This window comes from Falco cherrug, chromosome 6 (assembly GCF_023634085.1).
Source record: "Falco cherrug isolate bFalChe1 chromosome 6, bFalChe1.pri, whole genome shotgun sequence".
NCBI classification, from domain to species: Eukaryota; Metazoa; Chordata; class Aves; order Falconiformes; family Falconidae; genus Falco; species Falco cherrug.
The window spans coordinates 52,085,562-52,113,190 of NC_073702.1; the positions used below are offsets into that span (position 1 = coordinate 52,085,562).

The 27,629-nt window shown below is 40.8% G+C and overlaps 1 protein-coding gene across 4 annotated transcripts in view; it reads right to left on the reverse strand.

Moving 5' to 3' along the window:
* The window catches only part of ARFGEF3 (ARFGEF family member 3), a 96,657-nt gene that overhangs the window by 36,225 nt on the left and 32,803 nt on the right, over window positions 1-27,629 (reverse strand). Inside the window, exons 5-15 of one of the 4 annotated variants that reach the window (XM_055714103.1) lie at window positions 24,250-24,318; window positions 21,441-21,572; window positions 19,029-19,151; window positions 17,399-17,441; window positions 16,318-16,396; window positions 13,065-13,169; window positions 11,294-11,618; window positions 9,865-9,977; window positions 8,204-9,114; window positions 3,196-3,362; window positions 105-270 (exon numbers count right to left, since the gene is read on the reverse strand). In XM_055714103.1, the coding sequence (XP_055570078.1) occupies window positions 105-270; window positions 3,196-3,362; window positions 8,204-9,114; window positions 9,865-9,977; window positions 11,294-11,618; window positions 13,065-13,169; window positions 16,318-16,396; window positions 17,399-17,441; window positions 19,029-19,151; window positions 21,441-21,572; window positions 24,250-24,318 (2,233 nt within the window). The remainder of the gene's footprint in view (window positions 1-104; window positions 271-3,195; window positions 3,363-8,203; window positions 9,115-9,864; window positions 9,978-11,293; window positions 11,619-13,064; window positions 13,170-16,317; window positions 16,397-17,398; window positions 17,442-19,028; window positions 19,152-21,440; window positions 21,573-24,249; window positions 24,319-27,629) is intronic. The other 3 variants (XM_055714106.1, XM_055714104.1, XM_055714107.1) reach the window with 3 other exon arrangements.

Consider the following 27,629-nt stretch of genomic DNA (forward strand, 5'->3'; position numbering starts at 1 on the left):
ACTGGTAATTTCGTGAAACACCGTGTGTTGCATAATGCACTGAAGCAGTGTATTATTGTAGCTTGGTTTAGACACCTTTGGAAGTTAGCCTAGCCTGTACTGACCTGTCAGCATGGTGATAAGTGGAAGGCTGTGCTCTTCAGGGCTCCCCCAGTATCCAGATTCCCCCAGCATGTTCCTTTCTAGTACCTGGTGGTACAGTTCTTCAACCCAGGCCTGGGAAAATACCATCAACACTCCACTGGACTGCACCTGCTTCATGAACTCCTTCTGCAGAGAACCATCAAAGCCAGATGTAAGACAAAAGTAAGCCCCATAGCATGAGTTTCAGCCCCTAGATCTACTCCTGAGCGTACGGGGCTGCAGGAGTAGAAATGAAGTTATGCAAAAATAAGAATTAACTAAGGATCACAATGTGTATCTATAGTAGAGAATGACACGAATAAGGAGCTTTCCCTTCTCTTACTGCAGCTCATGCAAGATGCAAATCATGACAGTTCTTGTACAGTGACAAAGGTACATGCTGATCTCTCACTATTTCCTCAAGGTAGGGGTGGGATTCTCAATTCACAGTATCACAGAATGGTCAGGCCTGGAAGGCACCCCTGGAGATCATCTAGTCCAACCCCCTGCCAAAGCAGGTTCACCTAGAGAGGTTGCACAGAGTCGCATCCAGGTGGGTTTTGAATGTCTCCAGAGAAGGAGACTCCACAGCCTCTCTGCGCAGCCTGTTCCAGTGCTCTGTCACCCTCAAGGAAAAGTTCTTCCTCATATTCAGGTGGAACTTCTTGTGTTTCAGTTTGTGCCTGCTGCCCCTTGTCCTGTCACCGGACAGCACTGAAAAGAGTCTGGTCCCATCCTCATGATGCTCGGCGTTAAGATACTTCTGTGCATTGATAAGGTCCCCTCTCAGTCTTCTCCAGGCTCAACAGGCCCAGCTCCCTCAGCCTTTCCTCAAAAGGGAGATGCTCCAGTCCCCTCATCATCTGTGCAGCTCTCCGCTGGACCCTCTCCAGTAGTTCCCTGTTTCTTTTGGACTGGGGAGCCCAGAACTGGACACAGCACTCCAGATGTGGCCTCACCAGGGCAGAGTAGAGGGGGAGGCCAACCTCCCTCGACTTGCTGGCCATGCTTCTCCTAATGCACCCCAGGATCCCAGTGGCTTTCTTGGCCACCAGGACACACTGATGGCTCATGGGCAACTTGCTGTGTCCACCAGGACTCCCAGGTCCTTCTCCACAGAGCTGCCTTCCAGCAGGTCAGCCCCCAGCCAGTACTGGTGTAGGGGGTTGTTCCTCCCCAGGTGCAGGACCCTCCACTTGCCTTCACTGAACTTCATTGGGTTCCTCTCCACCCAACTCTCCAGCCTGCCCAGGTCTCGCTGGATGGCAGCACAGCCTGCTGGTGTATCAGCCACTCCTGCCAGTTCTGTATCACCAGCAAACCTGCTGAGGGTACCCTGTGTCCCTTCATCCAGGGCTCTGATGAGTAAGTTGGACATGACTGGACCCAGCACTGACCCCTGGGGAACACCACTGGCTACAGGCCTCCAGCCTGACTCTGTGCCATGGATCACAACCCTCTGAGCTCTGCCATTCAGCCAGTTCTCAGTCCACATCACTGTCCACCCATCTAACCCACACTGCCTGAGCTTAACTATGAGGACACTGGGAGACAGTGTCAAAAGCCTTGCTGAGGTCAAGGTAGAGAACGTCCACTACTGTCAATCCATCACAGAAGGCTATCAGGTCGGTCAGGCATGACTTCCCCTTGGCGAACCCATGCTTACTGCTCCTGATAACCGCCTTTTCCTCCACATGCTTTGAGATGACCTCCAGGATGAGCTGTTCCATCGAGGTGAGGCTGACCAGCCTGGAGTTTCCTGGGTCCTCCTTCTTGCCCTTCTTGAAGACTGGAGTGATGTTGGCTTTCCTCCAGTCCTCGGGCACCTCTCCTGTCCTCCATGACCTTTCAGAGATGACGGAGAGTGGCTTGGCAATAGCATCTGCCAGCTCCCTCAGCACTCGGGGGTACGTGCTGTCGGGGCCCGTGGATTTGTGGGTGTGAAGTTTAAGTGATTTCTAACATGATCCTCCTCAACCAAGGGAAAGTCTTCCTTTCTCCAGTCTTCGTCTCTTGCTTCCAGGGTCTGGGACGCTTTGAGGACTGGCCTTGGCAATAAAGACTGAAGCAAAGGCAGCATCCAGTAACTCCCCCTTCTCTGTATCCTTCATTTGTGCGCAATAAAAAGAAGTTGTGGCACCTAATGCTGGCTGTCCAGCAATCGTGCCTTTCTGCAACGAGCAGTCACCACAGATGAACTGGCGTGCAGTTAGATATCTGAACTATTTTCAACAATACTTAGGTCATGCTCAGCACTGCTGCACACAGTGCTGCCCCTAGAGAAGTTTCTGAGTCACAGATTTGCTCTTGCAGCTGCTGAAGAACATACCAGAACTGCCGATGATGTTAAAAGCCACTTGTTTTGAGGTCTTCTAGAATATATGTTCTCTTACATGGGAAACTCAGCAATAATGGTACATCTTGACAAACTTGTTTTTCATTTTTTTGTTCTGTATATCATTGAGGGATTTTATTTTTAGGAAAACTCTGAAGCAACTTCTCTTGGACAACTTAGTTGAAAAACATAGATCTATGTTTCGTAACTCCTACAGCCTTCAAAACAATTTTTTAAAAGCCCAAGAAGCTGAGAAATCCCAGGTGCTACAGAAATCATCAGTTCATATTACTAAAACCTAATTATTTTTCACTCTAACATCTCATGTCTTCATCTGCGTAAATACAAATCAAGTATTAAGCAAGAAATTTGTCACTATGCTCAAAAGTAGTTGCAAGATGAAGGTATGTCCCTTGATAACATGCACAAACAATACTTGCTATATCACATCATGCTAATGAAGATCTGTTCTGAAGATAGAGTATCCATCTAAAGACCGCTACTTCAGTGATAATCAGCAAGCAGCATTCATCCCCCTCCAAAATTACAGAGAAGCTGTGTAATTCAGATGCATGACATTCAGCATGCAAGATTCAGAAGCAGCTTGGAGAACGCTTCATTTGCAATTATTATTTCACTACTTAGCAAGCAGCCTGAAGGCTTTATGTGTGGACCGGTTTATGTGAAAGGAAGTAAAATTTCTTTTCTAAATAGTTTTCCCATATTCCCCAACTCACCAGCAACACAGGAGCTTGGGCAGGCTTCTTCCTGTAGTAATCCGAGTTGGCCAATTTTAGGTTGAGCAGCAGAGTATAATGTGAGACCATGTAGAGACTGTCTGCATTCATCAGAGTCTGGAAGCTGAAATTTAGGTTTCCCTCAAATCCTGGTGAGTACATCATACCTAACAAAAACACCATGTGAGCTCTCACATTTTACACAGATTTTGCCTGGAAAAAAAAACATATCAGAAACTAACCCTAGCATTTCAGCAGGAACAGATTGCTAGAATAGTTAATGAGTCATCAGTAAAAATTACTCTACTAAATGCGCTAGAATAGGAAACAGAAAAATAAGTAGTCCATCTAGAATGCAGTGCTGCAAGGCAAACTGAACACTCCAGTCACAGTCCAGCAAAGCAACATGCTCAATGTGAAATACACAAGGAGCACCAGCACTCGTTGGGACGACTGCCAGTACAAAGCACAGGGCAGGATACACGTGCAATGCTAACTGGAAAGGTGAGGTGGGAAGCAGCGGAGGCAAAGCCTGTGTACTTAACTGAGCATATATTGCACCAAATGGTGCTAATGAGGGTGACAGCTCTTTTAACCCCCAGTAAATCTGTCCTGTCTGAGTTGTTGGATGGGGACTGGAGTGCTCAGCACCTTGTTGGATCAGGCTGTAATCATCATTCTCTCCATGGCCTAGAGGTATGTGGACAAATATTTGGGGCCAAGCTGGCTGGAATTCGTTACAACTCCAAGCCCCACTTAATTCATACAAGACCTGCTTTCTGAATAGCTGAGCACCTGCAGCTCTATCAGCCCCACAAGCCACCTGTAAGTGCTCAGTACTCCTGAAAACACTATTTGTATGAAATGACAGCCTGCAACCATGCCCAGTGGCACAATCCCTTCTTCCCAGGTAGGATGGATGGCACATACATTTTCCTTTGAGTTAGCTGACCTACTGGTAGAAAAACATAAATCAAGCATGAGCAATACCTAATTGAATCCCCATGACCTGTAGTTTGAGCCATGAAAAAACCGGAAATATTAGATACCCCCCCACATGACCCACAATATTTCATGGTTTTCACATCAACTGTGAAATCCATTCATGTAACGTCAATTAGAGAAGATTAAGGAGTAAGCTTTATCCTAGAGGAACATTTGAAATGAAACAAAAAACAGCTTCCAAGGTTAGTTACATGATGAAGCAAAGCTGTGTAATTCGTTAACCGCTGCAGTGGTTTACTGTGAATACATTCCTCCCACCATAAAGCTCATACCTCTTCTTAGACAAAATACAACAAACCATTAACATTAAAAAAAAAAAAAATAATCCACACACAGAAAAGAAGCAAATGTTTTTCTTGCCTCGTGAGAGTTTGAAAGCTCTGTGCTGCTGCCTTCTCGGACTTTCCACTGTCGTCACTTTGGGGGCGTGGATAAGGTGAGTAACTGTTTGAGGGCGGATTTAGAAAGACAGTAACTGTTCCAGGGTGGGTCTAAAAAATGAATAGCTGTTCAAGGGAGCAACCTTTGTGGAAGAGGGGTGATAGGGCTGGCCACAAACCATACCCACATGGGTTGGCATGTGCTTGGGGTAGAGAATCTCTACCTAGTACCAAAACTGCAACCCTGTGCTTGGAAGTAGCCTGTGAGTAGCTCCAGTGACTCCGTCATCACTGAAGGCAAAGATGCATCTTAACACTTTGCTGGATGGAGGATCATGATATTGATGTAGCTAGAATATATTGATTTGATGTCTTATCTCTCTTAAATATGTACCTCAGGGACTAGAATCTTCTGGAGTAACAAAAACCTCAGGGAAGAGAGGTAGTAAAAGAAAAAAAAAAGCCCACTTTATTTTGCATTAGAATATTTTAAAAATTGTGCAACCTCCTACACAAGACTGCAATTAAAAAGGAAGGTGTCTAACTGCACATAAAGTGGCTACTACATAGTGGGTATGTATCTGAGCACCAGAAAGTGTTTGGGAAAAATGGTCCCTAATTTCCTCTAAAATACAGGAAAATAAACAAGTGCATTTAAGAGATGCAGAGTTCTCAAAAGCAGCCGATTAGCTTATGAGTAAACTTGCAATGATGCTTCCCAACATAAAAACCTTGCCAATAAAAGCTACGGAATCAAAACTGAAAAGAGCTGCTAAAAATGTTTCCTACAATTATTCACACAATGGCACACCATTTTTAGAACTAATGCCTTGACACTGAAGTTGACCAGAATAAGTTATGTCTGAATTAAGAGAATACTGATCATCAATTTTAATTACAAAGACCTGCCAGCTATAATAAACAATGAGGTCAGAAGACTCTTAACAGAGACTGCAGTACATTCAAATCGCCCAGGTAAAAGTTGGTTCTGAAAAAATGCAGACAATGTTTTCTGCAAGCCAAGATAATGTGGAGAATTTTTAGATAATCCAGTATTTTTTAAGATAGACACCACACTTCAGTGTCCCTAAGGAATTTTTTGGCATTGCTTTTATTTAGCAACAAGGAGGAACCTTCTGTGGAAAGATGAAAACTGTAGATTATGAAGGCTTTTAACCAATTGACTTCCAAATCTTAATTTCACGACTTCATTTTTTCTATGCTTATACTCCCCTACCAGTGCCTCAGATTCCTACCTCCTTTCATTGCTTTTCAATCCTATGAGAACATAATAATAGTACAGTATTATTTAGCCTGTAGGAAAGACTACTAAACTGTAGCAAATGTATTTTTCCCCCAAAATGTAAGAAAAATTGAAAAATGAAACAAATCAGTTAAATAGGGTCTCTCAAACACAAAAATACTGTTTTGTACTGGCTGGTCTCAGAACTGCACCTGTCTCTTTCCTCAACATCTTAACTAATACTCAAATTTCCTAATGTATTCTTCAGGAATTATAAATGACTAGCTGTTGTACATACAACGAATAGGACCGGTTCCTCTAACTTCATCACCTAATTTGAGCCCTGAATTGCTGCTGTTAGCGAAGGAGTCCTGAAGTAAGAACTCAAACACTGACGATAGAGGCAGACCAGACTGGAGTGTCAGCAGCTCCTCAGGGGGAGTGCCTACTCACAGACATGTGGTTCAACTTTAGTAAATCTCCCTCTACAGGTCTTCAGACTCACCCATCTCTCACAGTAACACAAGCCCTCACCTCAGGACTGATGGACTTTTGCTTAAGATCCAAGGTACAAGTTAAGGGACTGTTTCAGCTGGACTGAGTCTCATTCCAGGTGCCCAAATGAAACGTGAACTGCACAGATCTTGTGAGAGCGTAAAATTACAACTCTGTAACAGCCACAGCTCTATGAAAACACCAGGATACCTCTTCTGAGCAAATTTAATACAGTAACCTGCTACTATATTTTCCCATGATTCCTGAGTGGCATCTTCTAAGAATACTTCACCAAATCAGACTGGAAACATGGTGCACATTTTCATGCACAGGTTTAACCATGGAGGTGGCTTCCTTAGCAAAATGAAGGGTCTGTCTCAACAGCCTAAGTCCAAGACTAGGTATCTGTTTAAGAGGGAAGTACAAACCATAAATTATGGACTTAATGCAGAAATGGAGTGTATTATTCCATCTTTCTCACTGCATTAGTCATACTGAAAGACAACAAAAGCTGCTTTTATCCTTAAAATCTAGAGGCCTGCTAAGTCTACCCTTTCCAATGCTTTAAAATGTTTTAAAGGGATTTGACAGAAAAAAGAGAAAACAAGTGGTATACCCATTCATGCACAACGGAACAGGTGCACAGAAGTTTGAGCTAGAGTTCCAGTCTTGGTCTTTTAGCATAACCTCAAGATCACTCTGTTTCAGGAAAAATAAATCCTTGTGACAGAAAGGATGCTTTTGAGCACCTCAATTAGGAATGAAATTAATGTTAATGTCCCCTTTAAGTACACCCTTCCTGTGATATAACATGGACAACGTATCTTAAGAATGTCATCTACCATGAATTAGGGCTTATTTGGACAGCATTTAAACGAGGGTATCACAAAGATCAGCTAAGTTACCCAGCTTTATATCTAAATTATGCTCTGTGATGATGGGAGGCATCCCTTCTGACTCTGTATGAGTTTAATGTGTGTGTGACAGCACAAATGAATGAAGCAATGATTAGGAGAGGAGCAACAGGAAAGGCAATTATGGTGAATTAAGTTAAAGACACAAAGAAATATATTTTAACAAACATTTCCACTTCGGCCACTGTCAGAAAAAAAGACACGCTTCTAATATATATATATATATATATAAACATTTAAAATATACTGTCAACAGGACAAACTAGCCTTTGCACAGTGTTTTCTTGTTTGATTGACCAAGTCAGGATCCCAAAGGTTCTAAGCCTGAAAGAACTGCAGGTATTTAATCTCTTAAAAGGTAAGATCTTTATTTTTCACTTGGCCTGGGCTTTGAGCTTGGCATTTCCTGTCATGATAGATGGCAGTATTAAGAGAAACAGAAGAGTGAAGAAGGGAGATGCTCCTCTTTTCTTAATCCTTCCAAGAGCTTTCTGCCATGGAATTTTTACCATTTTCCTTGTGAGGCTGGCATTACTAATAGTAATGCAGTATTGTACTAAGCTACTACTTAAATCTCTTTCAAAACAGGTGATGGTCCGCCCCACACCCCTTTCATGCTAAGGGGCAACCCAGCCTCCCTTTAAGGACAGCACGTGCAAATCTTTTCAACGGATCTTCACAAACCTGTGAAGAGGTATCGTACTACAGAAAATTTAGTTTTCTCTATTGACTGAGGATGTAATCCAGAGCCTGTTAAGAGTCAATGGATTGACCTTCCTTTGAATCAGTGCCTGCATACTCAATTTGCTTTGCACTGGATGAAGTGTGCTGCTGTGGAGGAATGTGCTTTGTAAAGCACAAACCTCCTTATTCTGGGTATGTTCTCTGAAGATGAAATCCTACAAGACAAATCACATGCAGTGCTGTCACAGTATGCATGCTGGTTCGACAGTAAATATTTGCTTGCAAACCTGAGCAGAATGTTGAAGAGAAGCTCTGCAGTGCTCCATCCACCTCCTCTACGCTGGAAAGAGCTATAAGCCGAGGAAGAAGAGCTTCAAGTGACTGGATAAACAGCCGTGCACTGTGCTGGTCTGCTTCTTGGTTTTTCAGCAATTTTAGAGAGAGCGCAGCAGTACGTAAGGACCTGTGACCTGGACAATCCCGTGGTGTCTGCTCCTCATCAGCCAAGGAGCAGTTGTCAGACCCTATGTCTGAGACATCTGACCTGCCCGAGTCCTTCTCTGCTGCCATGGAATACTGATCGCAAGAATCAAACTCAGTCCTAGAAAGGTCCTGGTCATCTACGCTGAAGTTACTTTCACTATATCTGGATCCATAGGACCGGGTCTTGCAATCAACTGATAAGAAGTTAGTTATATCTGGATAGACTATGGTGTGGCTTCTCTGAACAACATCTGGCTGGTCAATGGTTTCTGATTCTGGTTCTCTATAACGAATTCCTTTGCTTTCGTGACCAGCTGGAGATGGCAGTGAGTTTTTTTGACTTTCTGGGTTATCCTCTGGAGTTGTCTGTCCCATGTCCCCTTCCAAAGTGGTCTGACCAGTGTCTGTGGTAACGCTAATGCTAATATCAGGACTCTTCTCATTTCCTGATTCCCAGGCAGGATTTTCTGAGGACAGGATGCGCCTCTGCCACCTAAAGTCAGCATCATTGATCTCCATGGAGTCCCTGCTCGTCTCAGTTCCATCCTTCAATTCTTCTAAGCGTCGCAGCAGTAGCTGGACCTGCTCTTCACTAAGACCCCTCCCTTGGCTCAGCTCATCTAATGCTCCAAGCAGGGCAAAGACGCAGGACACTGAAGCATAACATGCTTCAATACCACCTTTGATGCATGCTTCCGTCATCCCGTCCATGATACTACAATTAAAACAGAGTTTATTTAAGTGATGCAGCACATATAGGGAGCATGTCACTATCATCCAACACCATCCCCCCATAAACAACAAAAAAAAGAAGTTAAATTATCCTGTAAGACTACTGCTGAGAAAGACAACTAGTATTGTGAGAACAAATTATTAAGTCTCCCACATGGACACAGCCATGCCGTAAAGGAAATGTCAAGCAGGGAAACAGTTACCATGCATTTGTACCAGCATGCACAGCATGTTTTTCCTTACAGACAAACATTTACACTAGAAAAAACCCTCAACACTCAACTGAAGCTAAATTTAAAGCCATTTGCGTCCTGAAAATTATCTTATCTACAAGATGTGATCTTTATAGGAACTGAGAATCCTTCTTGCTCAATCCGACAATGTTTAAATTTTCCGATTACCTCCTTTGATTTCATCTTGGAAATGTACATCTAAATAAGCACAGTTATTTCATTGCAAGGTTAGGGACCCAAACCCAAGAATTTCCAGCTGTAAACCAACACATCTGAGTATTTTGGCAAATTCCACAAGGTAGTTATCTATGCTCTTACAAACAGGCCCAGACTGATGACAAACCAGTAAGAGCTTTTACCCGTCTTCCATTTTCACAGCTTATTTAACCAGGGAGATACCCTGGCTCATATTTGGGTATGTTTCTGAAGGTACAGCTATTTAAGTGTCCTGTGTACGCAGGTTTAAGAGACAAGAGGCTAAAGGAGGAAACAGAGCATACAGCTTGAGAAGATCCAGATGGGACTTCCTTTTAGAAATAGACCTCTTCCTGGATTCTGACTCAGAAGAGCAGGGCCCTGCCAAATCACAAAGCTGCTGAGGACTGCCAAGTATCTGAAAGGAAAGGAAACAGAAGTTACTAGAGGGTTATCTAAGCATTATTTAAATACAATAAATGAGTCATAGTTCTATCAAGCCTGGAACTTGAAGTAGCAGTACTGTAATTTCTCACAGCAAAAGAAAACAGCACCCTGATGTTCTACTTATTAAAGCTACTTTCCTCTTTTTAAAAGGCAGAAAAACAGATAGAGAAGAGCAGAATATTCAACAAGAATGACATATAGAATGTTGTCCAGTGCTTTACATTTTTGACTGAATATGTTTTAATAGATACTGCACGCAAGACAATCTCTATGCTTATAGGTAGAATAAGTATCTTACATTGTATTATATACCAAAGGGAGCCTTTCTCTTCAGTCATCCAGTTACAAAATGATAGTCATGCAAAGACAGACAAAGTGATTCCTTCTGGCTCAACCTGCTGGGTGGCGTCCTGTTAATACCCACCAAGAAATACAAGAAGGCAGCTTTACAAACAAGCCGATATTAATAAGCAGAAAGAGGCAACAGACATGTCCTGCAGGAAACATTAGACTGAGCTTTTCCTAAAGGTTCAGTTGTCATCTTGCTATTCTTTAAAATTAGAGGAAGACAAGTGTCACGGTGACTGCCAGTTCAGACAACAACCCAGCAGGTGTCTGTGTGGTGTTAGAAGAGATCTTCAAGACACAGAACAGCCCAGGTATACAACAAGCTAGAACAAAAATCCTCTAAGACAAGACCACTGTTCCTACAAATTACTAAGTTGCCTTGTGTTCCACAACATAAGAGAGCTGCACACGTGAAATGGAAGAGCCCATCTAGACAGGGCCACTTAAGGTATTGGCAGCTTACTTGTGGCTATTCTAATATAGTTCCAGGAAACCAGGTTTAAAAAACCTGGCATGTAATCAAAACATATTCACCTCAGTGCCTGGAATACTATGCTGTGAGGATGAATGTCTCCTTCAAGCAAGAGCAGAGAGTGGGGCAAGATGCCAAAGAAGTTGAAAACCGGATCACTACACTGCATCTCACTCAAAAGAGCAGTCATGACTCAGCTTAAGATCTCCATGCAGTACCACAGCATGAACGCTGATGAAAGTGCCACAGCAGCTTGTGTTATGGAGACAAATAAAGCCATTACAACTTTCTAAAACTAAAAATATTTGTCAGATTTACTTTGATGTAACAGCTATGCTCAGAAAGGGCAATTTCAGCATCCCTACTGCTAACATATGGAATGGACTGTCATGCACGTATCACCGATTTTTACTGTTAAATAAACATTTTGCTTTACATGCCTGGATGTGCACATGTGATTATCTCACCTCTTTCATAATTTTGATGGCTTCTACTCGGTGCTGAGGTGGTGGGTAAAGCAATATCCGGTGATAGAGAGACTGCAGCACAGGCTTCATGGATTCCACTGACCCCACCAACCGAACCAGTTCTGCTGCAATATAATAAATGGTCCGTGCAACGGGCCCACTGAGGGCAGGTGCTGTGGATGAACAACCTGAACCCCGGCCATGATCAGAGATTCCTGAGGAAGGTGAATCAGCTTCAAGGCAGATGCTGCTGTGGGCAGAGGTGATAGTTTTGTCATGGATTGGATTTCCCAGGATTACTACCAGGGCTGGACACAGTTGCTTCCTGAGAAAGAGAAAAGCAGCAGATGGTAACTGGAAAAAAATAATCTCACAGGAACAGATTGAAAATAGCCCACAGTTTAATGAGATACACACGCTAGTTTTAATGATCAGTCAACAGCAGATAGAATGGTTAGACAGAATAAAAAATTACAACAGGCTTTTTTCACCTCCCAAGTATCAGCATGCTAGGACATATGGAAATACTTTTGGGTGCTTTATAAATGGTACTGATTCTGCAAGTTCATGTTGCTGCCCAGAGCTGTCCTTTACAAGACAGCACGCCTGCCTCTATCGTCAGCTGTAACCTATTGCAAGGTAGAAATTCTAGGTTTCTACTGCTCTGTTTCTTCTTCAGTCCAACCTGGGAGCTTTAAAAAAACCTGACCAAACAAAAACTAATCTATGTTAACTAGAAGGCCTGACGTTCTACCACTGAACTGCACATGCACCCTCAGTTGTGAGTCTCTGTTTTGCTGGCTTTTGACAATATAATTAAAGCCCTCTACAGTAACTCAAAGTGTGCATTGTAACATCTCATATGCCACTATACACTAAAAACAACATCCTTCCTTCAAGTGATTCCACAGCAGCAGATCACTCTTCTGTGCAGCCAGAGCCAAAACTAACTCAGCACTTTGCTCAGTTAGCTGATATTTCAGCTTTGCACTCACGCACTTAACATTTCACTGCAGTCTGCATGACCCTGATTTAAAAAAACAAGTGAATGCAGTCCCAAACCTGATTTTCACCCACATGCCTCACAGGTTCAAGCTGCCGCCTGGAGCAAGCACCCAATGACAAGTAATGTTTCAGCATAAAATGTAACACATCCTCATAAATCTCTTATTTTCTCAAGATTTTTATGCAGTCCAGAAATGTCATTGCTTCTCTTAATATGCTTGCTAAAACAGTTCTGCTTACTGAAGTCACAGAAAGAAAAAAAAAGCTTTTAACCAGGCATCAGATAATGACTTTGAGTCTGCTTATTCCACTTCTTTCTCCAATCAGGTACACTTAAAAAATGTATCAGTTCACTCCTTAAGAAACACACCTGCCTCAAAGCAGATGTAATCACAGGTTTCAACAGCAACAGCTACTGCATCAGATCAGTAAGAAGCTATTCAGCACCCTCTAACAGTAAGCAGAATATTTTGTGTGCTCAATGCCACACATGATTCTGCTGAGCTATTACAGAAAGTGTAAGAGTTTTTCTGTTCTAGCTAAATATGTTAGACTTCATTACAGTGATAATCCACTACAGGGATTTAATGTGTTAGCTGAGCATGAAATCCTAACCAACCTTATATGAAGCACAGAATGAACTGACAGCAGGTTAACAGCAAGCTCTGCTCACATCTGGAGATTTATTGCAGGTTTGTTTGCATGGCTGGGGGGGAGAAGGTCCTTTTATACTTATAAACTGAATATTTGCATCAGATGTACTCACCATATTAAATCAGTGAATCCTTTGTGCTGGTGCATGCAGGGAGAGGAGCTGTTTAACATGGAGAGGATGCACTCCAAGTAAAGAAGCTGAAGATGCCGATTGTCACTGGCAAAGAGAAAAGATACCATTCATGTTACATTTAAACAAAGATTATTTAATTTTCTAAAAGAATTACATTAGTTCACTTGAAAATTATACCGCAATTTACAGCAGTGACTTCTTTTTGCTTCTTCCTATGGATTTACAATGGTGTGATCACCTTTACCATCCTATTTATTTTATGCTGACTACATGCAGTGATCTGCTACTGAAAAAAGAACCACAAACAGCTATGTGAAAAAAAAGTAAGAAAAAACCAGAAATAATTATTACAATTCAATCTAAAAACCTGAGGAGGAGGGAACTCTCAAAACAGAGGAAAAGGAGACACCCAGATATCCCAGATTGGATGGTTTCTTCAGGCATTCTGAAGGGCATTGAGGCTGCTCTCTTCTGGTTACTTTTTCTCTTTTCTTGGTGACAGCCACAGTGGTCAAAAGTCAATGTCTACAGGCAGTAAGTCACATGACAACACGGCTACCTTCCAGGGCCTTACCAGTTACTCTGTCAAAACCATAAACACCAAGTGAGCTTCATGAGAAAGAACGTGAAAGATCCTGTGGACATCTGGGATTGATACACTTGTAACGTACAATGTGCTTGTACCTACTCTCAGAATTAGCTCTGGGATTCAGGAGCAGCTGAATAGCTGATAGCAGGTGAATGAGAGCTGGAGGAATGTATTTTCTGATATATGATGGTGGGTAAAGAAAGCTGTAAAGAATGGACTTAACTGAAATTAAAGAATGAGAAATGCCTGCTCTTCTGTCACTGCCTGAATTCCTTTTGTTCCCATAGATGAATTTTCATTTGAGTAGAACAGTACCTGTTTCACATGCCATGCAGAAAATAGTGAATCCTGAGGCTTGAAGCTAGATTTCTAACCCTGTGCTACAGAGGGTTTAAAACTGCTGGCTGGTTATACATTTTAGAGGCGATAGCATTTTCCTCACAACAGTCGACACCTATCTGGAGAGATGCACACAATCCAGGTACAATTGCCTGCCTTCCTGACAGCTTATCTTACAACGTATCTTAAAGTAGATCATCAACAACTTACAGCCAACACTTGCATGGGCAGGCACAGGGCATCCCTGCACTTGCGATTGCTCTAATGCTTCTTACTACCATATTCTTTTCCTGCTGTTTAAGAAAATAATATTGCACTCCTGCATGCCTCAGCATAGGCAGTGTGTTCATTTCACTGCTGCCACAAATTCCAGTACCACCAAAGTCACCAATGGTCCCAAGAAAAAAATTCACCTCCCTGAACTCTTCCTCGTTGCTCATAGGTGCCTCCCTCAAAACCAAATTCTAATAAACTTGAAATTTAGAAGGAGGAATTCCTTTGGACTATGAAATTAGAACAGGCAGTATATCATACTAAAATCTCACTTCACTGACCAGGAGGTTAGAAAGTTAAGTTGCTGCCAATTAAGTGATTTGAAGGAGATACTAAAATTTGCCTTGAAAGAAGAAATAAAGGCTTTTCATTCATGGAGCTCTTTAATAAGCCATTCTAACTGTATTATTTTTCCTCAGAAAATAAACAGATCTCATAAATAGAGATCCTAACAGTCTAGGTACATAATTACAAGCATGAATTAAGCCCTTTAAATTTCTTATTGTACTTTATCTAAAGCATGCCTCAATCTGTTCTGATTCAGGACAGTTTTATGGAAAGCTGGGATTGCAGGTAATTTTTTTAAAGACTTTCAGTGATTCTGAGCGATCCGGTCAGGTGGTTTAATTTTGATGTTTCATAACCAGTAATAAAAGTGATTACTTGGAGGACAATACCTAAAAGGTGATAGCTGTTTATAGCTTCATATATGGGCAAAAATTGATACAAAGAATTAACCTTTCAGCTGGTTTTGCCACTTGATATTGTTAGATACACACTTTTGAAGATCTCTCCTTATCCTGTAACTAGACACACAACTGGGAAAAAAGGTTCCTTTAGAAGATTCAGAAACAGGCTTTTATTTTCCCAAATTGTGACACTGATTATATAATGCTAAGTAAGGTAATCTTCCCTTCCAAATCTTGCTGTAATTAGAAACAGTCATCAGAGAAAAGTCTATAGAATTGCACACAAAGATGTCTGCGCTGTCTTCGGCTCTGGCAGTTCCTAAGCCATAGGTTTCCTGAAAATGGTACAGCACATGAAAGGAAGGACCGATGCATGCTTGTTTTGTGTATCTCCCATTTCCCCCAAGTTCATCACAGGCTACTTTCACGGACATACAGGCCAACCAAAGAGACCATGTTATGCTACATTTTCAATACGTTCAAGATTGGCTTTTTTTGCTACCACTCAGAGGACTTGCAACTCGGAGTAGTAGCAAGTTAAATCTTACCTTACTAATACAGAAACAGTGTTACCAAGTGAAAACTTGTTTTTCCCCTTAAAAATTTTGAACTATTTCCAGCTTGCTATACTTCTGTTTTTCAAATAACTGCTGTATAATGTTTGCATTGCTTTTGGTTGCTTTGTCATCTCTTTAAGACTTCAGGCTTTTTTTGGCTCATTTCTCAATAGCCCATTAGTCCAGCTATGCTAGAATGGCACAGGAAGTAATTTTTAACTCATGAGTAATTATTACTCTTACCATACTGGCCAACAAGAGACTCTTAATGCAGTGTAACATGCTATTACTGCCCATAATAACTGCATTTTAAAAGTCAGGCTAGTGCATTTCCAAGTGTACAATATTCCTAAATTTAAGGAATGCTTTGGTACTGTAAATTATTTTAGTTGGATAAATGCCACCTTTCTAAGGACATATTAATTCCTTCTGCATATTGTCTCTGTTACATTTTTCCATGTCTCTTGTAATTGTTCTCTCTACAATGATTACTTTCAAGCCAGAAAAGACAACTCCTTTGACAAGTATTTTGCTGCTGTATGGAAGTTACTTACAGATTAGATTTACTGGAAGCTCTTTAAAGCTGAACACTGCACAAAGAAGGCAAATTAGCTTCTTATTTCAAGTGAGGATTAAATTAATGCATCATGAACAACTCTAATAAACACTTCATTTAGGCACAATTTTGTTCCATAATTCCAGGACTACAATAGTAAAATCACATGTATCAGTGAAACTCTCAATCTCTAGGTAGTAAATTCAAATTATAAACTGAAATAACTCACTTTATGACAGCCTGGAGCTTCTCACAGAGCACAGTGAGGACAGATACAACATCATCACAAAGAGACTCAGTTGAAGTACCTCCAAAAAGAACAAAGATCAGAGGCATTACATACGTGCAGCTGGATTACAACCTCAATTCATTGCATGTACTTTCAGAGCTGGTCCAAGCTTCTAAACAACAAGCAGTGCTGCCAAAATTTACAGAGAAGATGCAGTAGGAAAAGTCCAAGATCGGAAAGTGATCTCCATACAATGAAAAAGCAGTAGTATTAGATCCGGAGAGAGCATTGATTGCTTACGTGCAATCACAGAAGGTTAGCTGAAGTCTAATCCAGATAATAAAATAAGTATACTAATAAATAATAAAAAAGGACTGGCTCCAGTACTTCTACATGGCAGCTAGAATGTCTGTATCTCTCCCCGCAGTTAGTCTCTGCTACACAGCTTCTGATGTCTGATCAGGTCCTGATCTTAAAAGAGGATGCTTGTGCACTCCAAAGATTTTAGCCTCCATCCATACAAGTTCTCCTGCAGAAATCCAGTGAGAACGTCAAAAGCAGGGATTACTTTTACCTATCAGGGAAGATGTTGGAAGCTAAGCCAGAATGGGAACAGAAAAAAATCCTCTTGTAAATTAATCATTTGGCAAGCCTGAACAGACCTTTGCTAGTGGTGCACTTTCAAAAGCTGCCATTATAGACTGCGTCTCTAGCCTGAAAGACAACACAATCATTTCCAGATTCCATGTCCTACCCCATGAATCTGTTTCAATTTAGGAAGTAAAGCCACTTACTAAAACATTTTCCAGAGCACTGAAACTCACCTTGAAACAATCCTTTTATTACTATGTTGAGTGCAATGATGTTACCATGGTCCAAATGAACACACGACTGAAAATATCAGGAGCTAACAGGGCTGTCTCAGTTATTACCACAGGTAACACAGCATCAAGCTATGGAGAAGGGAAGAAACCCTGAAGATGCAATTCCTGTGACATTAAACAGCACTGTGCTGATGAAAGGAAAGTGAAAAATAAAAAAGCTGGATTGGAAGAAGTCACTAAAAAAGTGTTACAAATACCTTGACTCTTGAATTTCTGCAAGGCATCATGGTTTTCAATTGTCTGTTAAGGAAAGACAAAGGTGGTGTAACTGGTACAAGGGGCAGAAAAACACTGCGGAAGCAACATTTAACAGCAGAGCTTTCTTAACAAACCCATGTCACCTATGTGTTCTGGGGTGGGGTGGGTTTTTTTGTTAGTTTTGTTTTTAAGCAAGCTTTTGCAAAACATTTTCAAAAATTCCTTAAGATCTGTTTTAACAGTCATTTACATTTAAGGAACTCACATCTCATTGAGTAGAACTAGGATTTATAAGTTCTTTAGGGATTTATTTCCTACACCTAAAACAACTTAATAATAACTAGGCACGTAAGTTGCATTAACTGAGAGGAAAGCATAGTCTAGATTTCACAAAGTACCAAAATCAATTGAGTATAAAAGAGTTTATCACATTGTCACTGTTAATGTTACAGTGCCAACAGCATTAATGGCAGTCAGGAAATGGAAACAATCTCTTACATCATTTGGTTCAGCAGCAGTATAGGATTTTTTCCTATCAGTGCAGAAAGGGGTCAAGCCAAATTCCTCTCTCAAGCATTAACAACAAACTGCCAGGAAATAAATGCAGCTCTCACATGCTTTCACCCACTCCTCAGCTAAGAACAGATCTAACGAAATTCAGCTTTCAGACCCAAACTAAATCTCAAAACTACTGGGGTTTTTTTGTTTCTTTTTTGGTTTGGTTTGGTTTTTGGTTTGGTTTTGGGGTTTTTTTTGGTAAATGTTTTGGCTGTTAGAATGAACCTACCTAGCACAGACAGAAGCTAAGTCTACTTAAACTGATTAATTCTGTTCTGCAGTTGTTCATTAGGATAAAAGCAATCTAGTCTACTAATCCAAAATCGAAGTGATCATCTTAACCCAAAACACATATAAGGAAAATAAACTGTGCAATTACAGTACTTAAAATTTCCTAATAAATAGAAACTGACTTTTATAAACAGTAATTTTTTTGATAATATACACAGCAGCACGAATGACTATAAGAAGCCAATGTACTTTTGCATGTACCCAGAACATCTACAGTTTTGCTGACAATATGCTGGGATTTCATTTAAACAACTCTCATGGATTTTAGTAATGCAATAAATAGAATTAATTTTTTTGCTAGCCAAGCAAAGAATGTCATGACCCTAAATTATCTTCTATAAAAAAGTAGAAGAAAAACCTCAATTACACTTTCCTTAGTTGAGAATTATATAGGTAAATATCTGTCATGCAAAAACTTTTGGCAAAATTATTTCAATGAACCTTAAGAAAACAAGCAAACAAAATAAAAAGAATGGAAAAGGAAAAAGCCAAGGCAGCCTGACAGCAGAGCAAAGACTCTTTTGTTTAATGGAAGGAGAGAAAAAATAAATAAATAAATTAGCCAAGTAGATCTGACAATATGAGAGCTGCGTTTCTGACGGACTGCTGTAAGGCAAGCACACAGTCAGAGCCCCAAAACGCTTTTAAACAGGATTAACTGTGGAAGTGTCAAATAAAAGCCGTAAGGCACAACAAGCCAGTACAATACACTGCATTCAGAGAAACAAAAAGGTACGCAGCCATGGACGTGGAACCACTTGTTGATGCCAGAAGGCTCACCATGTTTTCTTGCTTTTGTCGTAACTGTAAAGTCAAGTCACTCAACATTTGGCTGAGGGTTGCCCGCACAGCGGTGTTAATGCTCCGCTGGTGACAGCTAGATACATATGTCTCAATGCAAACCTGATGAGGAAACAAGATAGCAGTACACAGATATGAACTGTAACTTACCAGTAACACATTTTAGGAGGAGGATACCAACATCTCTTGCACGCAGATAGCCAGCCTTCCTTACTATTTCAGATTGCTTTATGAGCACATTAAAAGTTTTCAGCAATATGGAAAACTGAGTAAATAGCATCTAGAAGCAATTCATCAGTCTCACAGCTGCAGGAACGGTAGGGCAAAAATGGTGAAATCTCCTGTCAAACCCAAGTGCTTTTGGCACTTGCCTTGCTCCATAGATAATTCACTAAATGCTACTTGAATTGTTCATTTCTAGATACTTATTTGTAACTATCACTCTGCAAGTCTGTATCTGCAATGTAAATACCCTCCAATTCTTTAAGATTGTTGCTTCTGTTCTATAGGTATTTGCCACTTTTTCTATAATTAATTATTACATACTGCAGCATATCTGAAAGCCTTTAAAGGCCTTTCCTAATAAGGAAAACACAACAGCGCTTCACCACAAATAACAGAAATTATTGCCTTTTAATAATCGGCAATCAAGCCAAGGGCTCCTCAGCTCAGAGATCCCATGGGAGCTAAGGCAGCAATGGAAGATCACTGACAGACCATTCAGTTCCCAGATCCATACCCAGTTGCTGGCAGTTTTTTGACACTGCTGTGACCAGAGCTGTCCTTGACTTTTGCCCCAGATGATGTTATACAAATAGTTGCCAAAGCATACTGCAGCTAGGATCCTGGGGACAGCACACTGCAAAATGCAATTTCTGTCCTTCATCAGATTTTCTGCAGGAGATACTAGTCTCCGTAATAGCTGCTGTAACTGTAATAACCACTGTAACTACTGTACAGCAGCTACCAAGTGGATAACAGTCTTGATGGAGCTAAGTGGGACTGCAGCAGAACTGTACAATACACTCTCCTCAGACTGTGATCCAAAGAAGCAGTTTTGGTCCTTTGGCCTACACTGAGCTTTGTCATGAACAATGACCATTAAAAATTTTTTTTTCAAAAAATAAATGACTGTTCACATGCTTTTTCAGTCCCTGTGTTTTGATTCTGCCATCATTTAAATATATAACTAGTGAGAAGAACCATGAATATAGATTAAACTATCTGTGAAAAAGTATTTTAGAAAAATATAGTATAAATTATATGCATAAGCAGTACACAGAAATGCATCTGGTGCACATTTTTGAATGAGAAGGATATTATATGATGGAAAGCCATTTTTATAGTTCCCTAATGAGGATGAGTTTTTATGAGGGAAAAATCAAAGTGATCTGATTACAAAGGCTAACCAGTATTGACATAAGCACACGGACAAGATTCTTGATTGTTTCTAACTCCTATAGAAATGAAATGAAGCTATTTCAGCAGCTAAAAAAAGCAGGCTGTGGACTCAAGGCTATGCAGTTTAAGATGTTGCTGGCCCACTTCTGCATTTGTTAGAGTGGAAAAAAAAAATATAGGTATGTTCCTAAAACCCTTCTGACTTCCTCACTTTGGGCAACCTCACATCTCAGCATTTCGGTAAAGCCACAAGCACAAGACATTACTGAGTTTCTTGGATACAAACAGTATCTTTAGTGAGTGATCTAAGACATCACACACAGAAGCTACTTAATTATGGCTCTTGCCTTATCTTCCCTTATTTCCCAACTACACTGACAGACAGGACTTCAGAGTTTTTCAAGTGTATGTGTATCACTCTACCTCATGCTAGAAACACTATGCAAATGACAAACTCAGACCGACTATCTCCTTTGACCATATACTAGAACAGGTTACAGTTACATGTATTTGCAGGATATAAGGGACTGAACCGACAGCCTCTCATTCTTGTTGCCCTTTTTCAAGATTCCAAGAGCTGCCAAACAAAGAAGGGATTTTATTTAGCTAGAGATCAATGTCAGTGATGAAGACGGTCTTGTAAGTTAAAAGAGGGCTTGGACCAACTCTGCCCATCATCTCATTCAGCTATGACCTGAACTCCAGTGGACAAAAACCCCTAAATTCTGTTAATCATATACAGCCCTTTGTAGAGGCCAAACCATTCCAGTGCTGCTGAGATCATTCTCCTCTTGAGCTGTAAGCCTTTTTCTAGAGTACCTGAATCAATTGATGAAATACCATTCTTAGGATGTAGGCTGACTTTCTGGAAAGAGCATGACTGGTATCTCCTTCTCTCCCCTCCCCATGCCAGCTAATGAGCAACAGTCCTTTCCACTTGAGCTCCGATCTTATGGAAGGCCTGTGTTCTAAAATGGCTGGGCAAGGTACCTTTTGAAAAGCCATTGATGAAGAACCACCAGTAAAAATGCGAGAGCTCAGGGCCCCAAGGAGGTGTGCAATGGACATTTTGATCATTTCATGCATTCGGGGACTTCCAGCTCTATGGCATGCAAAACACAACTAAGAGCAAAACACAGAAGGGTTAGCCAATGAAAACCAACAATGTTAAACAAATCAAACCTCCATAAAGTAGACGAGAGTAACAAATACACACATGAAAACAAGCAACAGCATAAACTACATTTTCTTGCAGGGGTCTAGGCAAGCATGGGAAGGCGCACAGAGCAAGATTCAGTCTGTTTTCAATACTGCTAATACTTACACCACAAAATATAGTACTCTTCATGTTGGATGCTTCCTTAATTTGAAGCTGATAATGTTCAGAAAGATTTGAGGTGCCACTATTTTGTACACATGAATTGAGAATGATCTGGCAGGGCAAAATGGCCAGACTCCAGCCTTGTTTGTCAGGCAGTCCCCAGAGATTTCTACCGGTAATGCAGGCAGCACCTTTCTGATTCTGCAGTGGCTCCACTTTGCTGCAGAGGGCAGGCTAGGAAAGCTAAGGGACTGACTTGGAAAGAAATGTCAAATAGCAGGGGCACTGGAGCAGAAAGCTCCTCTCTGCCACCTTTCCCTTACAGCAGGTCAGAAAAATAAACGCTAAGCAAATGCTGAACTCAGAAATAATTTTCTGTTTCCTACTGCTTATAAATTGCAGAATTCAGATACCAAGGCGTATTGATTCCAGCTGCTAAAGTCTTTGCCTTACCTAAAACCTGGCCAGGAGGAGCCCGAGGAAGTACGTATGTGCCTGGTGGGACTTGCTAATTAGAAAGACACAGGCATTGAATGAGGCAGTATTTTCTCAGGGTGTGGGGACAATAGCTGTACCTCCAAACACTTCAAATAGAAACACGCATGCTCTGTATTACAGCTTGTTCCAATTCCCTAAAGGAAACTGAAGTTTTGTTTGCTTTGCGGGCACATCTCATCAGCCTGCATCAGAGCTCCTCCTCTTCGCTTCAACAGAAAAAGGAGAAGCTATCATTGTGCTAATTTGTGCCACTCTACTAGTAAAGGTTTTTAAGAGCCAGGCTAGCCTTTTGGGAATGAAAGTGAAGTGCAACTACCAAGAACAGCAGGGTTTAACTCCAGTCTATGCAAGAAAACTGCCATTTTTCAGGATGCTTTAAATGAACAACATCTGTTATCCAAATTTACAGAGAGAACAGAAAATATGATTTCTGATACAGCTTATAGCACACAGAGCATGACTGATGGGCCATTTCCCCCCTAGTCTTAGGCAGTGCTCTTAAAGATTGAAATCTGAAGGGTTTAGAGCCATTAAATACTTTTCCCACCAAGTATTTTGTCTAAGCTAGAGCTCTTTACCTACAGCAAAGAGATACACTAAGCTTTTGCTTTGCATGTTAGAAAGTCTGCTGAGAAAAACTACAGCAGGGGAAACTATCTGTATTTTCTTCAGTTTGGAACATTGATGTAAAGAGCGTTTAGTAAAACTTAAAAAGTTGTGGCTTGCTCTAAATAACAATTCAGTTCATCCTTGCTGCAGGTGGGACTTACAAAGACCTCCAAATATAGCCAAACCTTATGGTCTCACATAGCACAAGAAAACCCAAAGTTTAAGCGGTGCAGGACATCTGGAATAATTACTACTTTTTTTTTTATCCTATGTATGTTATATACACAAACTGTTTATGTTGTATCTCTGCCTTTTAAAGTCCATTTGTTACAAACTGGCAGATGTTTTCTTTGGCTCCCTGTTATCCCTACATCCCCATTTTCAGCTTCCAATACGACAATGCAAGGTCAATTTTATTCCTAAACTTAGAAAATACTGTATACTGTAACTTCCAGGTAAAGTGAGCTATTTTCACATGGGATTTTTCTTTTTTATGGAAAACCACACCCAAAATACTAAAACCTGAGAAGGAACACTACAAATGTCTACATATACTTGGAGTGTATGACATGTCTATAACCATTCCGTTGTTCCACAAACATTAGCTTTCCCCATACCGTGTTAACAATATAATTTTATATGTTCTGCACACAATAGCAAGTGCTTCATGGGAGGCTTAAGTGTTCCTGTGCATCTTCTCTAACCTGAACAAACAGCCTCATGGCTTGCTACACACTATGCTAAAAATACCCATCTACAAAGGCTCACTTAACAAACACACAGGTATATTTTTTCTACAGCCAAAGCTCCTTTACAATGTAATTCAGACTAAAATCTAATGGAATAAAGGGAGAAGAGTGGCTAATAGCACCAGGACAACACCACATATCTAGAGGTGTAATAAACCTTTTACTTGGATGTATTAGGAAAAAGATACACACAAAGCTAACAAGGCACGTTGGTGGCACTTATATGGGCCAATACAGTACGTTACAGCCTACATGCCTCTCTGAGAAAACTTCACTAGTTTTAGACTTGCAGCAGGTAAGGAATCAGCACAGTGTTGTTTTATAAAGAACTCAAGGAATTTTTTTCTATTGCAAAAGGCAAAGTAAAGTGAATATGAGGATTAGTAAACGTGCAACACTGTAATGCACAACTGTCAGTCAGTTCCCTAGTGCCTTCCCATGCAAGCCCATCAACCCCACCTAACTTGGAACTATTTTTTCACACTAGACAAGAAGTAATACCAGCCTTTAGGATGGTAATTATGATTTGGACTAGTTTAGTTTCAGGGTATGTATGGAAGACACAGTCTAGGTAGCGGGGGAATGTTAAGTGACACAATCATGGTATGACAGAGGCACTTACCTCCGCAATCTTCAACACTGAACTCCCATTCAGCTCAAATGTGGAAGTATATGTTATACAGAGCAAGACCTTGAATCAAGAGAGAAGGGGGAAGAAAAAAAAGTGTGAGTTTCATCCATTATTGCCTCCCTTCCCCACCCATGTGCTTTCAGCCACAGCTCCTTCCATTTTTAGAGCAGACATCAGAAGTTTCTTAGGACCACATGTTACCAGGATAAAGGAGATGGCACGATCAAGTTGCTTCCTCCTGAGAAGCTGCAACTGCTGGCCCCAAAGGTACAGCCCAATGCATGATTTATTGCAGTCTCCTATGTCTGACCATGGATGGAAAGACAGCCCTGTGATCAACTTTGGCCTCGAACTCGATAGCCAGAATCCATTCATACTTTGACTGCAAGCTTTGCATGATTTATAATCAGTCCTTCCATTCATTTCTATCAGGATAACAAAGGAGGAATGAAAAAATGCATGTAATACAAGTTATTACTTAGGCGACACAGATAAATATGTATTATGTGAAACAAGCCATTAATTGCTGCTTGACATGAGGATTTCCCAGCCTAGCATATTTCCAGTAAGTGATTACAGTCATTTGATAATGAGCAGCTAAAAAACAATTCACAAGCCCCTGTTCATCAGGGAAGGCTTGTCCTGTCTCAAACTCAGCAGGAAGACTAAGAACTAAAAGCCTCATCCAAAACCTTACTTTGATGAGAAGTGGAGCGGGAATGTGGTGTGATCTACTGGGGGCAGTGTGGTGGGTGAGTGGGGCAACGTGGTGAGAGGTGCCGTGGTGTGATGCCTTTGGTGTCTAGAGGTGTCCTCCCTCCTTGTCTTCCTTTCCAATCCCTCCTGCCCACAGAAGACTGAGAGTCTGAACTACTGTCCTCTCTCCTTCAAAGCATAAAATTCCCCCAGTGCCAGAATTTATGCTTTGCTTGGTCTGAAATAACATGAATTTCTTGGGATAAGCGTACCAGCAAATATCAATGACTTTAACACTAATGTATTGGTCCCTACAACTTCTCAGCTCCTAAGAACTGCTGTTTTCTGCTGCACAAGGAAATTCAAAGCATCAGATAAGTTAGCATTACTGGCTGTTAACCATTTCTCTTATTACCACATACATTTCATTGGTACTAGGTTTTTATTTTATGAGTAGGTTCTGTGACAGCTACTAATGCACAACACCCTGGGGTAATCTCCTCGTCTTAGAATACAAAACAATTGCCACAGTGTGTCTGATCAGAACTTGCAAGTTAAAAAAAGGAGGCAAAGGGATGCATGTTTAAAAAGATTATTGCCCTTTGGTTCCTTGTGTTGCACAGTTTCCACATTACGGTGGAACAGCAAAAAATCATAATGTAACACTTGAAGCAGAAAACCAGATCACCTCTCAGGTGCAAGCTGTACCTTCTCTCTAGGTAGTGATAATCTCTAGAATCATTTCAGAGCCTTCGTAAAGAACAAAAAGAAAATGCTGATCTGCGGGTTAAAGAGAAGCAGACAATTCTAATATAGCATCGCTTAGCAATGCTGGAGCCACTGAACACCCATCATTACTACCGAATCTCTGCTTGGGAGATTATTCCTCTCTGCACTTATTTTGCACAAGGGAGGGGAAAAAAAACCATTACTGGAAAGCAGGCATTTAATAACTGTAGGAGAATTCGAATTCTCTGTACAAGAGCAGCTTTGAGCACCAGCTATTTCCTCTTACAGATACAGACAGAAGATCCTGTCCATGAATGAGTGTGCCATTTTTCTGGAGAAGGACATAAATAACCTTCTTTGCATTCTGGGAGCCTGACAAGTTTCTCTGCACTGCACCTTTACAAGTATTTTTCTCAGCAGAAAAACTGTATTTCATGGCAGGATGTCACACCTCACTCCAAAGGTTGTGGGGTTTTTTTGATTGCTTCTTTGTTTTGTAAATAAAATAGCAGGCAGGAGCTCGATCCTATTTTTGCAGAAGATGGTTTAACTACAAAAAGCGTTCCAAGAAAACCACTATGTAATGATGATTTTACATTTGTTTATACCTGTTATCTTGCCTTGACTCTCACTCAGTCCTTCATAAATAGAAGCTGAGTAATGTGGATAAACACTAGAGGCAATGAGAACAGAAAAAGACATGCTACTCTTCCGAAGTACAACAGTCCTGGACTATATAATCTTTATAAAATATTTAACATTTACACTTAGAGCAAAGTTTCTGAGCCAAGTTTATTCTTCATAGTTTCCCTTTTTTGTGAAATGGGCAAAATGGATTTTCTCATCTTAAAAGCACGACGCAGCCTACCTCAGTATTAAGAAACAAACTATAGAGCACTTGAACTTGCTGGAGAAGGAAATCTAATCCTAATTACAAACGATTAAGAATGCCGTGCTTTGTATTTGTTGACATGAACTCTGCAAAGTTCTCTGCAATTCGCTGCACTCGCTGGTACACAGACAAGTGCCAGTGACAAGGAACAGTGATAACTTTTTCCCTGTCCACAGAGCAAATCCTACAGAATAGCTGAAAAGGAAACTGTCAGTTATAAAACCCCTCAATAATCTCATTTGGTTAATAAGTACAGAAGTTACAAGGGCTGTTATTTCCATCTGCTGCTCAGCCCATACCTGCAAAATTTAGAACTTCAAAACCAAAATTTTGTTTGGCACTAAGTGAATTCTAAACTACTGGCCAGCCTCACAGACAGCGGTGGGGTCTCATTTTTTCAGCTGTTAGCTACCCTGAAATTTTATTGACATTTCTAATAGCTGTGAGAGTTTGGCAGCTGGCTTAAAAATATATTCAGTATTTAAGGAAAAAATGGGATTTGTACTCCCCATACACTGCTGTGTAAAACCCAGGTGTAGTGCATAGCTCATAAACCCAGAGAGAAACAACTGTCACCTCCCACTGAGAAATCTCTTACCGTGCTAAGAGCCAAGACAGACAGCCAGACCTATGACTAATCTTATTCAGCAGTTCACATGTCCTGATTTTCCCTGCTTGTAAAACCTTGTTTGCTTGATGTGATTTTCTGCTCTTTTGTACCACCTTGACTTTGTACAGTTTGTTAATATCTAATGCATAGATCAAAACCTGGAACCCACACACTAGAATACAGAGAAATGCACACCAGTTTAGGCAGTCTTATAAGCCCTTGCTCTTCACAATCTCTTCTCCCCCTCCCTCTTTTTTTATTATTTTTAAGTTTCCTACCTTTATGGAGCTGAACTGTGAAAAGTTAGCACATATATGCCTAATCTTTTCTGTCACAAGTGTCAATTACCTGCTTATAACAGATGAATGATAGAAAAGTCAGGTATATCAAGCACAGTAAAGAAGTAATGATCAAAACCTTGCTATGAAGCAATAGGGAATTTCA